The sequence below is a fragment of the Poecilia reticulata genome, chromosome 12, assembly GCF_904066995.2.
Source record: "Poecilia reticulata chromosome 12, P_reticulata-male-v2, whole genome shotgun sequence".
Classification (NCBI taxonomy): domain Eukaryota; kingdom Metazoa; phylum Chordata; class Actinopteri; order Cyprinodontiformes; family Poeciliidae; genus Poecilia; species Poecilia reticulata.
In genome coordinates this window covers 1092182-1106420 of record NC_088841.1, presented here as the reverse complement: position 1 = coordinate 1106420, position 14239 = coordinate 1092182, and the positions used below count along the sequence as shown (strand labels likewise).

At 39.0% G+C, this 14239-nt stretch overlaps 1 protein-coding gene across 2 annotated transcripts; it reads right to left on the bottom strand.

The window, feature by feature from the left end:
• Positions 1-1601: 1601 nt before the first annotated feature.
• Positions 1602-13044, bottom strand: psmb7 (proteasome 20S subunit beta 7). 2 transcript variants are annotated; one of them, XM_017308037.2, is made up of 9 exons: positions 12888-13044; positions 12151-12244; positions 8811-8908; positions 8540-8680; positions 5616-5731; positions 3888-3946; positions 3642-3793; positions 3259-3285; positions 1602-1795 (listed from the first exon to the last, which is right to left on the bottom strand). In XM_017308037.2, the coding sequence occupies exons 1-9, from the start codon at positions 13010-13012 to the stop codon at positions 1684-1686; spliced, it is 924 nt and encodes a 307-aa protein (XP_017163526.2). In that variant the 5' UTR covers positions 13013-13044; the 3' UTR covers positions 1602-1683. The 2 variants fall into 2 exon arrangements, with proteins under 2 accessions (XP_017163526.2, XP_008421302.3); XM_008423080.3 differs by lacking the exon at positions 3259-3285 and having other exon boundaries at positions 12888-13043.
• Positions 13045-14239: the final 1195 nt, after the last annotated feature.

Sequence of the window (14239 nt, the reverse complement as noted above, 5' to 3'; positions counted from 1 at the left end):
TCCATTTGTCATGACTGTGGTAAAGAAATACAGTAGCAGAATTAGCATTCAGCAGGTGAGTTTTTCTATGGCTGGTGTCTGATCCTGTAGAAATGTTTGTTCCTCTCATCATACCTTACAGTCATTAGACTTAAGTTCTAACAACTGAACAAATGATTGGTTCCAAATGAAGTGCGTCCCAGTGAGTCATACTTAAAGACTGTGAGCACAGACCCAATGATCCGATGTTCTGTTATTTCTTATTCCCACTTTCTTCAGATAACCACTTCAATCTTACATTGTTGAACAGTTAATGGTGCAGTCTGTAACTTTTTATTTAAAAAATAATTTTTACATATTTAAGACTTTTACCATAACAGTATGAGATAATCAGAAAAAAATTCATCTCTTCCACCTCTTCCCAGAGCTATTATTTTCATCAGACAGCAACAACAACCAATTGGAGCCAGGAGTGTCTTAGCGCTGTCAATCATCCTCAAGTACTCCCTGCTAAATGTGCTAATGGCAGAGAAACAACTCACCATTACAGGAAAACAGTTCAGGGGGAGGATTAAGCAGTACAAGAGATTGTGAATGACAGTGCTAAGACCCGCCTCCTGGCTCTGATTGGTTGTTTCTTGGTAGCACAGGGAGAAGGCAAAGGAGCTCAAGTTTTTTTCAGATTATCTCTCATGCTATACTGTCATGGCACAGTGAGTTTCAACAAATATGTAAAAAGATAGTTTTTATTAAAAAGTTACATACTGCAGCTTCAGTGCCATTTTAAAACCTTTTCAATACATTTGGTCCAAAAGTTATTCAAATTGGATTAGTAGGGAGGCTTGTGAAGCCACCCAGTGAACCGTTTATAAGTGATGACTTTTGTGCTCAAAAACAGCTCAAACAGCAGAGAAAATCCAGCCCCATGCTTAGGAAGAATTCAACATTTTCAGGTTTAAGAATTTAGTTTCTATGGACAACAGATCCTGCCAAAATTGAGAACCAATATAAAAATAAATGGCTTGATAAAGTGAGTAATGTGCCAAACACTTCATCCAAATTATAAAATACAAGGATTGTCAGAACTGATTTGATTATACAATGTGATTTACTGTATCAACTCATCACTTAATTTTCCAATCTTAGTTTAACTAGTTTCCTCAGTTCATTTAGTTTCTCATTTTGCATTTAATAAATTTTTCATACTCTGTATTTTCTTCATACACTGATGTCGTTTCTCTAATATTGCCTCTTTGCATTTTCTCCCTTATTTTCTCCGTCTGTCCATTTATTTAGATTCTATTATTTCCTATTGTTCTTTTTCTTCCAAGTTATTTTCCTCAAAATTAAGAAAGTGATGCAATTTATTTCAGCTTGATTTAATAAAAATGCCAATTACAATTTGTTTTTAGCAGTATGCTTTGAAGAGTGAGAATGAATAAGCAAAATATTTCACTTATGTATCACTAAACTGAACTGGATTCAGCCTTTGTCTTTCATTTTCAATCTGAATTATTCATTATTGAAAATCTCTTAAAAGTACTGCCAACTGGTAATATGTGTTCGTTTGTTGAACCAAAATGTTGATCTTGATACAAAAAAAAAAAAAAAAAAAGAATCTGTCAACTCAAAACTTTATTGTTGACCATGGACATAATGTGTGTCAGGTGTTCTAAAGGGGAGAGGTACATAAAAAAAAACATTTTAGGAAGTGTCCATGGTTTGGATGGACTCCTCCACCACCTCCAGGTCCAGCGGGGTTACACACTTCGATAACACAGCAGTTGTTCCTCTTTTGTACTTGTAATCACCGGTTCTGCATTGAGAAAAAGAACAAGATAAAGTATAAATCCTTATTCATTATGTGTGGACCACATCAAGAACAAAGACAAATTCAAATCCATGGTTCATTTGCACACAACAAGAACCATCAGCCTACAGACAAGCCATGCATGCTAGCTATTAGGGATGCTCCGATCAGGTTTTTTGCAGTCGATTCCAATCACCCATAAGGGCTGATGACTGCTGATCATCGATCACTGCCGATCACCTGGATTGGCTGTTCATTTTTTTGCTTTAAGTATAAATGCTACCATGTGATTTGGAACAATGATCTGGCAATAATTTAGACATAAAACATGCTAAATACTTGCAGGAACAATACAGCAAGTATTCAGTCAAAAGGACAACCGAACAATCTGCAAGCAGTAAAATAATATTTAACACTAAGGCTCAACAGCCTAAACTATACACAAGTCAAGTAAATCTCACAACACTGTCATTCACTTTTCAAGTGAAAAAGAAAAACATTCCAAGTCAAATGTAGGTTGCATTCAAATAAACAATCCTAATGTACTAAATCAAAACTTCCTGGGAGCATGGCTAATTGTTTTGTGCTGCTCTGATTGGTTGTTTCTGACCGAGCTGTATAATTCTGCAGAACACAAGGAGGAGGAAGAGGAGCTCGATTATTTTTCTTCAGATATTTTCTGTCTCATGTGACGACACAACAAAAGTTTTAATGCTAATGTAAAAACTTGTTTTAAAAGTTACATGGTGCAGCTTTAAGAAGCTGTTCAATATAAGAGTCCACCGTCTGATGGAGGTTGGACGGCGCTACATCTGTGAAATATCAATAGTGCATAGGCTAACAGCGGAGGGCAGAATCCAGCATCTTCTACCACTAGCCAGATGACTTTATTTTTTGGGTTGTTTATTTAGCTTTCTGACTGTAATGCATATCTGGGTGAGTGTTGGAAACTGCGCTGCTTTACCTGCTGTCTGATTGTTCCGGATGTCTTTTTACCTGCAGTGAGCCTCCATAACTCACCATATTCTTATAAGTGTTTGTTTTTTAAATTATTTTAAATTATTATTAAATTCATTATCCTGATTTTGATGCACTTCCCCAAGGTATTTTTTTGTCTCAAGATGCAAACTTCCCCATTCACTCTCAGAGAGTTATAGTTGAATAACACATTGCTTAGGATTTGCTGCTGCGTACTTGCGCAGTGTGAAGGAACTGGGGAGATACACTGCATACAAATTCCTCTGCAGGCTGCAAAGTGAGTTACAGATGATCGGTTTTTGTGATCGACGACGAGAGTGATTAGCGATCACATACTTTTTCATGAAAATCGGCCGATTATGATCGGTGGCTGATTGATCGGCACATCTCTTCTAGCTATACAAAGTTGGTAAGAGCTGGTTAGTAGAGAACTCTGACAAGTTATGGTGGCTGGTAAGTCAGTTTGCACTAAAACACTCCATCTTACTTACAACTGCAAGGCCTCAAGCTCAATTAGTCTTCAGGGAGAACAAGCAATAAAACAAGTTGTCAGCCAAGGTTCAGAGACAGATGCAATAAAACTGCTTTTTAGGACACATGATGCAAGACACGTGATGCACTGTTTTCATGGTGAGACAAATTGTAACATGAGTAATGCCACAACAAGCATGCACTAGTGAAATGGGATTAATCTGGTGCATCCCATTACACTAGTGGGATGCACTAGCCCACTAGTGTAATGGGCTCTAGAGCCAGCAGTCTCTAGGGCTGTTTTAAGACATGTTTATAAAGTAACATGTAGCAAACTGACAAGTCAGTCTGAAGCTGCCAGGACGTATCCAATTGAAGATTCAGATGTTGCAGTAGTTCTCACCTGACCCCCTTCTTGTTGGCCTCATCGTGTGGTCTAATGTAGTCCACGTTGCCCTTGGTGATGACGGTGAGGTCAATGTTACTGCCAGAACCCAGGTCGTTAAAGATGCCTGCAGCGATGGCGTCACGCACCAGAAGCTTGGCTTCCTCCTCCTAATAGGAAGCAGCAACATGGAAGCTCAGGTGAAGCGTCATGGTTACTGAACTGATGTTAAACTGAGCAGATCAACAGCAGTGACTGGCTCACCTCCAGGTCTGGCTTGTAGCGATCTTCAAAAATAGCCATGGCAGCCAGGGAGCCAGAGCCTTAAGAAGAGTGAGACTTGGGTCACTGACCTAACACTGTCCTAACCTCAGTAACCATAATGCTTTGGGTTACCGGGGTTTGAAAGACCAACTCCAAGGCAGAAATAAGACTGCTTCGTTATTGACAGACAATGTGGTACAGATTTACTTAAAGAAGTAACAACAAGCCTCAGGGAGAAGAGACTGCTGCTGCAGAAAGGTGCAATTAATAAAGAACGTTGAAGTGTCTTCCAAAAAACTACATCAGGACAGAAAAAAGCATAGTAGCAAGTACCAGGCAGAAAGAATAAACTGAGTAGTATTTCTAAACATAGTTTTTATTGAACTTGAACTTAACCCACACATTTTTTGTGTACTTCTACTGAATGTGATTAGTATTTCTTGATTTTGTAGTGAGTCAAGCAGTTCTTCTCATCCTGTTGACTTTGTCTTAACCTGCACAGGACAAAATAAACCTACCGTATTTTCCGCACTATAAGGCGCACCTTCAATGAATGGCCCATTTTAAAACTTTTTTTATATATAAGGCGCACCGCATTATAAGGCACATAGAATGCTACAGTAGAGGCTGGAGTTACGTTATGCATCCAGTAGATGGAGCTGCACTAAAGGTTGAATGTCTAAAGCCACTTTGTTGACCTAAAGAATGTAAACAAAACAGTCCGACTCTGGTCGGCGAGGAGAGCCGACCGCGACAGGGCCGGGGCGTGGCCGGACGATGGTCACTCTTCTCCGTTTGCGTACAGCATGTTTGTGGAGAACGTGGTGCTAAATGACCTGCAGACGACCTGATTCTAGACGGTCGGTAGGTAGATAGGTCAGTCAAACTTTATTAACAAACCAGCGTTATGACAACTATCCCAGCATGCACCGCGCTCTTCTTCTTCTACGGGCGAAAATGAAGTCGGCGGCTGCTTACCGTAGTTGCTAGACCTGTTGTGGCTCAATATTGGTCCATATATAAGGCGCACTGTCGGCTTTTGAGGAAATTGAAGGTTTTTAGGTGCGCCTTATAGTGCGGAAAATACGGTAATCTGAATCTGAACCTCTACCTGGTTTAGAAAATAAAACCATGAAATGAAAACTGATTGAAAATGATAGTAGCAATCTAATAAGGAAACGTCCATTTTACTGTATAAATTACTGACTCCAAAACAACGTCCGTTCAGTAGTTCGTCTTACTCTCTTCCACAGAAACAAGTGAGGATAAATGGAACAACAAAAACAATGTAAAAACAAAGAAATTAAACCAGGGGTGGAAATTAAAAATTTGTATTGTCAGACATTGAGCTTATTGAAGTCCAATGTCCATCAATAAAATCAACCAATGGGCTGTCGCGGTCGCTAAAAATTATATTTAATATACTTTTGTTGTTAAATTATGACAGCGCAAGGCCGCCAGATATGGACAGTAAATGCATCAGTCTGTAGCCCAGATGGTCAGTCCTCCCCTGGACAGATGTTGAAACTGAATGCAGCTTCTTTTTTTTCTCTGTTCAAATTGTCAACCCGCCACAGTGGCGAGTGCGTTGCTCCAATTTACACGCCACTTCATACTTTTACCTGCATTTGGCCAGTGGCGGGTGCTAATTTCCACCCCTGAATTAAACTATGGTTTGCATTTAAACTATCAGAAAAGCTAGAAGCTGTGTTAATGAGACAAACTGACCCATAGTGACGTAGGGCAGCTTGTCAGTGGAACCATGAGGGTAAATGCTATACAGGTGAGGTCCATTACAGTCCACTCCGCCAAGGACCAGAGCAGCGCCAATGTAGCCCTGATACCTGAAGATACATACACACACACACACACACACAAAAAACTGCTCACTCACAAGTTAAAAACCAGATAAATTAGACATTTACCAAAGTTAAACAAAAACAAAAAAAAAGAACTAGATATTTTACAGACTGATTGCAGTGTGATGCCATGAATAGCAGCTCCACCTCTTGGTTTCTGGCTGCCTGGGCAAAGAGCCCTACTGCTGAATGTGAAAGCAGGCATGTGCAGAACAAGCTCCATGAAAAGCAGAGAAGTGACAGTAAAAAGTAGAGCCGGGAACTCAAAGTTAATTTTGCTTTAATTATAGATTTTAATGTAAAATTTTTTAACACAATAATTTCTTTTACTTATATATTCACATGTTTCAGGCACAACTGCAAATCTGATGCACAAGCCACATCAGAAAACAGCAACGTACGGCTAAGCTGCTATTGGCTAAGTTGCTTAGCCAAGATTGGAGTCTTGGTTAAGGCTCCAAGACTGGATTTTGAATTTATGAACGCTGGAAAAGCTTACTGTTGTGTTGAAGTTGTGCTAATAGGAGTTAGCTTATCAGTGAAGCTATTCAAATCTAAAATCTCAATGCTAAACATGCAACAGCAGAATAAATGTCATGAATGCTAATGTGAGCGGTCACAGTTCTAAAGAAGTTCCATAAACGACCAGGAGTTCTTGAAACTCTGGAGAGGTGAATGGACAGAATAGAATTTTTTCCAGGGTTTGTACCGGTCATGGAAAACCTGGAAAGTCATAGCATTTCATTTCAGGTCATGGAAAGTCATGGAATTTGCAAATAAGGGCAAAAATGCTGTTTTTTTTCTGCGGTACGTGTGTTTCTGTGGTTCTGGTCTCTGACATGACCGCGTTTGGTCTCGTTTCGGTGTCGGCCCTTGAGGACTCTGGATTTTATTTCAAGACCAGTCAAGACCGTAACTGTGCAAGTGTCACTAAATTGCCAGCATACCGTCCAGTTTATTTGTTAACATCCTTGTTTTCACTGGAGGCAAAACATATACTGATTAAAATTCAAGCAATAACGCGACTTACTAATTACACGTTTATGTTGCCGCTGCCACGTATTGCCTCCCCCTTTAACTCGCATGCGGCGCTCCAAGACATGCCCAATGTTTGTTCTGGAGTGGGAGAAGATGTCCATCTAATCATCGGTAATAAGCGATGAGCATCAGGGAGTAATTTCTCATGATAGCAGACTACAGAAAGTATGACAACAGAGGTGATGAAGAAAATATCCAAGTTAATAGGGTTTTTTTATATCCCATAATTCTTCTTTGGTTCTCAAAACATTAGCCTTGCTAACAGTGGCTCTACGGTCCCACCAGAACCTGGAGCTGTGTCTGATCTCGTGTCTGTGGAGTTGGAGGCGGTAGAAATGCGATCTTCTTCGCCAGTTGCAACGATGACTGCGGATAATCCGTGCAGTACTGATCCTGCGCTTTGGATGAGTTTGTGTGGGCTTACTGGGGTGAGCAAGAAGCAGGGAGCTGTCAAAATATGGATATTAATTTTCAAGCATTGGAACAGGTTTACAAAAACGAAAAAAAATCAGAAACGACTCTTCTCCAGATGGCGTTTTGAAAACCAGTTCCAAGTGGTGAGTACCTCCAAACATACTGGTTTGCATGTCGTATTTTTAATGATGCTAAAAGTCAGCGCTGCTTGAAACTGGTTTCCTGACTGAAAACATGCAACAGAACGCTTTAAAGAGCAAGAAAACGGCAGAAGTCACAGAAAAGTGATGCACGCTCAACGTGAGCTTAAAAAAGTGCGACTAGCTTTATAATGCATTCACACAAAATGCGTTTTGAGCACCAAGTGCGTCTGATTTACTTTCAAAGTCTATGTGGAGGCGTTGTGGATTGTTGAGGGCTTCTAGCGCGGCCCGATTTGAAGCATTTCACTTGCAGAGCGTGTCTGACGCTATAGTTCAATTTGGTGGGGTTAGTCTGTCAGTCATACACTTTTCTTTCTCAACCTGTTGTTCGTGGGTCATGGACAATTATACTGAAGGTCATGGAGAGTCATGGATTTTTTTTTCCTAAATACCAGTGGGAGCCCTCTTTTTCACATTAAAAACTATAGATATCTTTTTTTCTTGAGCCCTTATGTCTATTTATTTAATAATTCAGTATCAAAAGGATTTTTTTTAATTGAAAAATTGCTTATATATATATATATATATATATATATATATATATATATATATATATATATATATATATATATAAAATTCAGTCATGGCTCCATCAGACATGATGAGCCATCAGACATCAGAGGAGATGTCAGTGACTTATTCAGGCATTGGAGAGACTAGCCACTTATACTTAGAAGCGGCTACGTATGCTGTGTTTTAGAGAAATTATTGTTGATTATACAGAAGAGTTATCCATGTTGCAGTGGATTCAACATGTTGGTAACTTTTTATGAATTGTGTTATCCCAAAAAACCTATCTTTTTCCTACTACTTCCTGCCATCTTGTTCATTGTTTCGCTAGTAGTAACAACTGGTTGTTGATACCTTGTGTGATGTGAACAAAGTGTTTTCATTAAGCAAATTTATTTTTGTAACTTCAATTTGTGCAATTTTATGGTCAATAGAAACCCATCTACTGTCTAAACTTGTTCTAGCTTTTATCCAGCACTGATTCCTGCCACAAACAGCAGCAAATGTAAAGATGCAGTGGGTCTGCTTGAGTGATAAGATCTGGTAACCGAAGCTTTCTGGGCTAATAATGACAGTGGGTTAACAGTGAGGATGTTCATTACTCAGCAACACAAACACAGAGGCCTACCTGAAGAGCATCTGCTTGAGCATGCGGTTAGCAGTTGCCACACGTGGCAGTCTGCCTGTGGACAGGGAGTGCAGCTCCAGGTTGGATGAGATGATCTGAGTGGTCATCTCAGTGTCAGCAGCGGTTCCTGCACCGCAGCAGCTGGACAACAACACAAAGGAGCAGTAAGGAGGGGGTTCACTATTTCTGCTATAATATAGCAAAACCTCCATTCAGAGAGGCTACGTAATGCATAATTTAAGGATAAAGGAAGAGCTGAGCTGTCACTTACTAAATGTTGGGGGAGATATAGTGGATCTTGGAGCAATTTTTATCAGCCACCACCATGCCTTCAGTGGCTCTGGTGTCAGCACCAAGAACAACTCCATCCTGAACACAAAATCACATCATCATCTATGGAACTGCACGATGAGCTGCTCTCGGTTAGCTAATCCTCAAGCAATTTTTTGTGGATTCAGAATATCTCTGATCAGGCTCATTAGGTTTAAGCCAGCAGTTTAAGAGATGAGTCGAGTCTTTTTATTGTATGTTATTTACAAACAAATCCAATATGAATTAGTTGATGTAAAAGGTTGCAAACATTACATCATCATGTTGTAGAAAAAGAGGAACAAGAGCAGACAGAAAGCTCTGACCTGCAAATCCCCCTCTTTTCTTGATGCTGTCATACTTTTACGTTATTTTAATATGGAAACATGGCATAGCAACCAACAGTACACATTAATATAATCATGAATTTTCTGCTAGCATGGTTTATCAGTGCTCTTTCACCATGCAGTAACAGATACTAAACTAAAACCCATTAACAGTTTTGTTCACTTGTGATTCTTTTTGAATAAAAGTCGTAGGTAAAACAATGACAAAAGACATACACAGAGTTGTGGGAAGATGCTCCTGTTCTCCCATAAAGAAGATGCTGCTATAGTGTGAAATGAAGCACAAGGAGCCGAGCCAAAGCATACATGTCCCTCCACAAAAATCCCTAAATCAATATATAGTGAATTCATTATTGATTCTTGCCAGAAGAAGGAATTACACAATGAGATCAAATTACAGGAACTAGAGAATTATCATTTTTATGGATAAATTTGGATTACATAAAAAGTGTTATCTGGCTAATATTTACTACACGTTTTATTTCTTATAGTGTATGCTGTTTGATTGTTTTTTGTTCTTTTGTTTTTAATAAAATATAAAATTAAATATTGAAAAACAATATTGTTTTTCAGTTAATGCTTTTCTTCCTTGAACAGGTAAGATTAGGATAGGTTTATGTACTATACAAAGCATGCTCACAACTTTTTGTACAAAATCAGTCTTAGATAATTAGCCTGCTCCAGCTCTGCCTAATGATTACCTTTCAAAATGAGCCATTTTAGGGCCTCATTCACCCATTCTCACACGTTGATGGTGGTGCGCTACTAGATAGTAGCCACAGCTGCCCTGGGGCAGTCTGACAGAGGTGAGGCTGCGATGCAGCGACACCACCTGTTGGGCCTTAAAGCTGGCAAGGCAGGTGCAGTGACTTTCCCAGGGACACAATGACATAGGCGGCTGAACGGGAGTCGAACCATCAACCCGATAATAGTGTGATGAACTCCTGCTATCATCGCCACCATCTGGGTGAAGGTCATGGTAGGTAATGGGCCGGGTTTTACTGGAGTTTCTAGGTAACAGGCAGGGATTCACTAGGGTTGGTAGGTGAGTGGCAGTGTCTACCCATTTATGACAGAAGGTTTTTGAAACAGCTCATTTTAAAATACCATGGGGATGAGGAGCTGAGCTGAACTTAACTATGAGCAAAAAGTCTGATGGGTGAATCACTAGTATCAAAACATATGGGCTAGATTAGCAGTTCTCAACGTGGGCGGTAGCGCCCCCCCAGGGGGGCGTTCAGAGGACGGCAGGGGGCGCTGGCGGACATTTTTATTAAAGGGGGGCGCTGGGATACCTTTGGGGGGCGTTTGGTCGAAGGTAAAATTTACACCTTATATGCACAACAATACCAGTTTAGACATTGAGCAACTTGGTAAAACTGTATTGTGTAACATTAAATCATGCTTGGCTGCAACTGTATCAATGGCAGCTCTTCTTCTATTCAGTGATTGTAGCTTATTGGCGCAGCTCCGCCGTAACTAGCTTCACCGCATTGTCCCTTACACAGCGTTACACCGGCTGATGACGTTGCTGTGATTCACTTTGTCTTGTATTTATATGTTTTGGCAGTTCTGTGATCATGTCAAAGCAGCAACTTATAGTAAAAAGTGTTTTATTGTCCGTCTGGATGCTGCCCGCTTCTATGGAAGGACAACAGAAAATCGCTCTTATAAACACGTAATTACTAAAATCACGATACCCCAATACACTGTGTATCCCTCTGAAAAATGAACCTATTTAAATAAAGAAATCCCTCCACGGGTGACACCACTATAGAGAGCGTTCATTTTATAGCGTTAACACGGTGCTGTAAGTGGTCCGGTATGAAATGGGGGTGATGGAACAACACAGCACTTTTAAATTTCAATAATCAAAATACCGCAATTTTTTCCGTTGTTTTAAAAAGTTTATGTCAGTTTGCCTTTTCTCCATCGATACGCTTCCCGAGCGCTGCGCACCTTAGGGGGTTTAAAAAAAACGACGGACACATTGCGGTTTTTTCTAAAACAGGAGAAGCGGGACATAAAATGGAGCGACGAACTAGATGTGAATTATGGCATAAAAACAGAGAATCCGACGCTGAACAGTGAGGTTTAGGCGGCGCAGCAAACTGAGTGAAAATTACTGATGGTCAATAAACGATAAATTAAATCTAGCAACAGGAAAGAAACTAAAGTGGACATAGAAATAAACCAAGAGAGGAAAATACTAATCAAAGGAAACTAAATGAAATTTAATGAAGAACAAAATGCAAGAATAAACTAAGAAACCAAAGTAAATACATAGGAATAAACTGGTATGGCAAGAACTTTAGAGCAATACTTAATAAGGGGACTGTATTAGCTCTGCCATGTGGATGAAGTTTTATTGATGATACTCTGATGTCCCATTCTCCTGAAGGCAGCACAGAGCTGCACCACCAGAAACTGACAGAAACACTGAAGAGAAGAAGAGTTATGATTAATGTAGTTACAGTTCTATCCATGTTTTAATGTTGCAGAGCTCAGTTGTTTTGCAAATAGTTAAAAGTTTAAACTGGCATGTTGTTCATCTTTTATCTGGTTATTTTGTGGAATATTTAACAACTAGAAAATGGTACAAAGAATATTTTTTTCACTCTGATTGGCTGCTGTTAGGCCTACAGATTTTAACTTGAATGTTCATTGCATTTTTTGTAGACAGCTGTGAAAATAATTTCTATTCTCATGGCTTTTTTGTTCTCTGGGAAATTATTCTTGATAATAAATACAGAAACAAGCATAAAAATCAAAACATCTACAATAGTGATAGTAATATTAATAATAAAATAGTCAGTGAAAAGTAGCCTGCAAATTCTTTGGTGGGGGGCGGTGAGGGACCTGGATAAAGGCTGGGGGGGCGCTGGCCCGAAAAAGGTTTAGAAACACTGATCTAGATAAATCATTCTAAGTCCAGTATTTGTTTCTGTCACTAACCTTGAAGACCACCCCACAGATGGTGGTTCCGGTTTTTCGAGCAGCAGGCAAGCTGCATTCCAGATTATTGACTTCACCTTCCAAAAACACATTTCTGAAATCAAAAAATTAAATCATGAATATGAATGAATGATTTAATCAGTGTAAAGAGTAAAACATATATCATCACCGGCAAAGGCTCGTTCGTGCTCCCTCTCCAAATTTGTGGACTTCAAAGTTAAAAATATGACAGTAATTTCCATTTCTCTGCTTACAACAAATTTATATCAACTTCAGTAATATGTATTTTTTCCATCCCTATACAATAAGATTAAGCACTTCAGTAGCGAACATTTGATATTTTATTACACTTGGATATTTGAATCTAAACACTTCATTTAGGTGGCTTTGAACGGTTAAGTGGCCCGGTGTGCTTTTTGTTTTACCCGATGCGGAGCTAAACTGGAACAGTATTGAAAACAACTAAATTTCAGAAAGAATGCGGACTTATTTTGTTTCTAATTAAAATAACACACTAAACTCATTCATAAAACAACAGAGAAGTGAAGCAGAGCATGAGAAATAAGCGACTGCAACGGCGCATCAGAAAATCCTGAGTCATTGTAAGACAACTTCACATGAGCTAGCATCCCTAAGCCGTTTTAAAACAAAACACGTCTAATAAACCTAGTGCTCGAAGGATCAAACGTGTTGTATATAATTCTTAAATAACTTTCATAGATTTAAAACCGTTTTACCTTCTACAATTTTCGAAACTGAAACCCGCCACGGGAGGTCTGCTCATAGTCAAAGTCGCCATCTTGGTGGATGAAGGTTTGTGTTTCCGGGAAGTGAAGAAAGAAACTCGCGAGAGATGCGGCATTTGCGGACTCCACGCATAGTGGGGAAATGAGACCCTCTGAAAATATGCATTTTATTTAAAATGGCACATCGAAAGTTAACTTCAATAATAAATGGAAATGAAAGTCAGAAGACAGATGTTGGGTATTATGTGTTTATATTGATCCCCTAAGTGGTGGTGGTGGTTGGGGTGATTTTATTTGTCAAAGAAGAACACACAATAAAAATTAAAATAAGTAAATAAATAAATAAATAAATAAATAAATAAATAAATAAATAAATAAATAAATAAATAAATAAATAAATAAATAAAGTAATAATAAGGAAAAATAACAATAAATAACCATGAGCAGTGAAAGTCTTAACAACACACATATATTGATCAGTATATTGCTAAATATATATTCAACATTTAAGTCGCACAGCTCTAGAGACTATGTATGTATTATAAAGCCTGATAGCCTCAGGCAGAAAAGACTTGCTGTGTTCCTCAGCACGTCTGGGTTGCAGTAATCTTTGACTATGTCTGCTCCTCAGACTGTCCACCATGCCGTAGAGGGGATGAAAGGCATTAGCCTTGATAGCTTGAATATGCTGTGGTTCCCACAGCTCTTTTTTTAATTTCACTTTTTTCTTCCATTTTTCTTTTCAGCAACAAAATCTATATATTTTGGGTAGACAATAAAACATGTGGGAAATTTCTAACAGGATGTTCACAAATGTACATAATTTTATATAAAAATTCCTGATAAGCAAGTCATAGCTTTCCTTTTGCTTCAGGGTAAAGCAGATATCTTTAATCTGGTGCCATGTTGTGTCCTTGAACAGCACAGGTGCCACTGGATGCCAGCTGGATGTCAAGGTCTAGTAATATGTTTTAGGAAATAGTGCACCACCAGAAAACATTGAGAGTGCATTATGCTGATTAAGCTTTTTACTTAAGCCGGTGTTGGGCCTGGGGGAAGGGAAACAGCTGCTTGGAGATGTAATCGGTCGGATTTAAGTGGCCAATAACAAGGATTTTATGTACACAGACTTTTACTTACAGGAAGTGTTTGCTGACCTTCATGTTGCAGCAGATTATTAGATTAGAATAAAGACTCATCACTTCCATTGCAACCTTTTGTTTTTTTAAAAGATGTAACATAACGGCCTGGAATGAGGATTGTCCATTTATTCCAAAGTTCTTCAACCTCTCAATCCAAAAACATGACTGTTAGTTCAATTGATTAATCTACATTACTTTTTG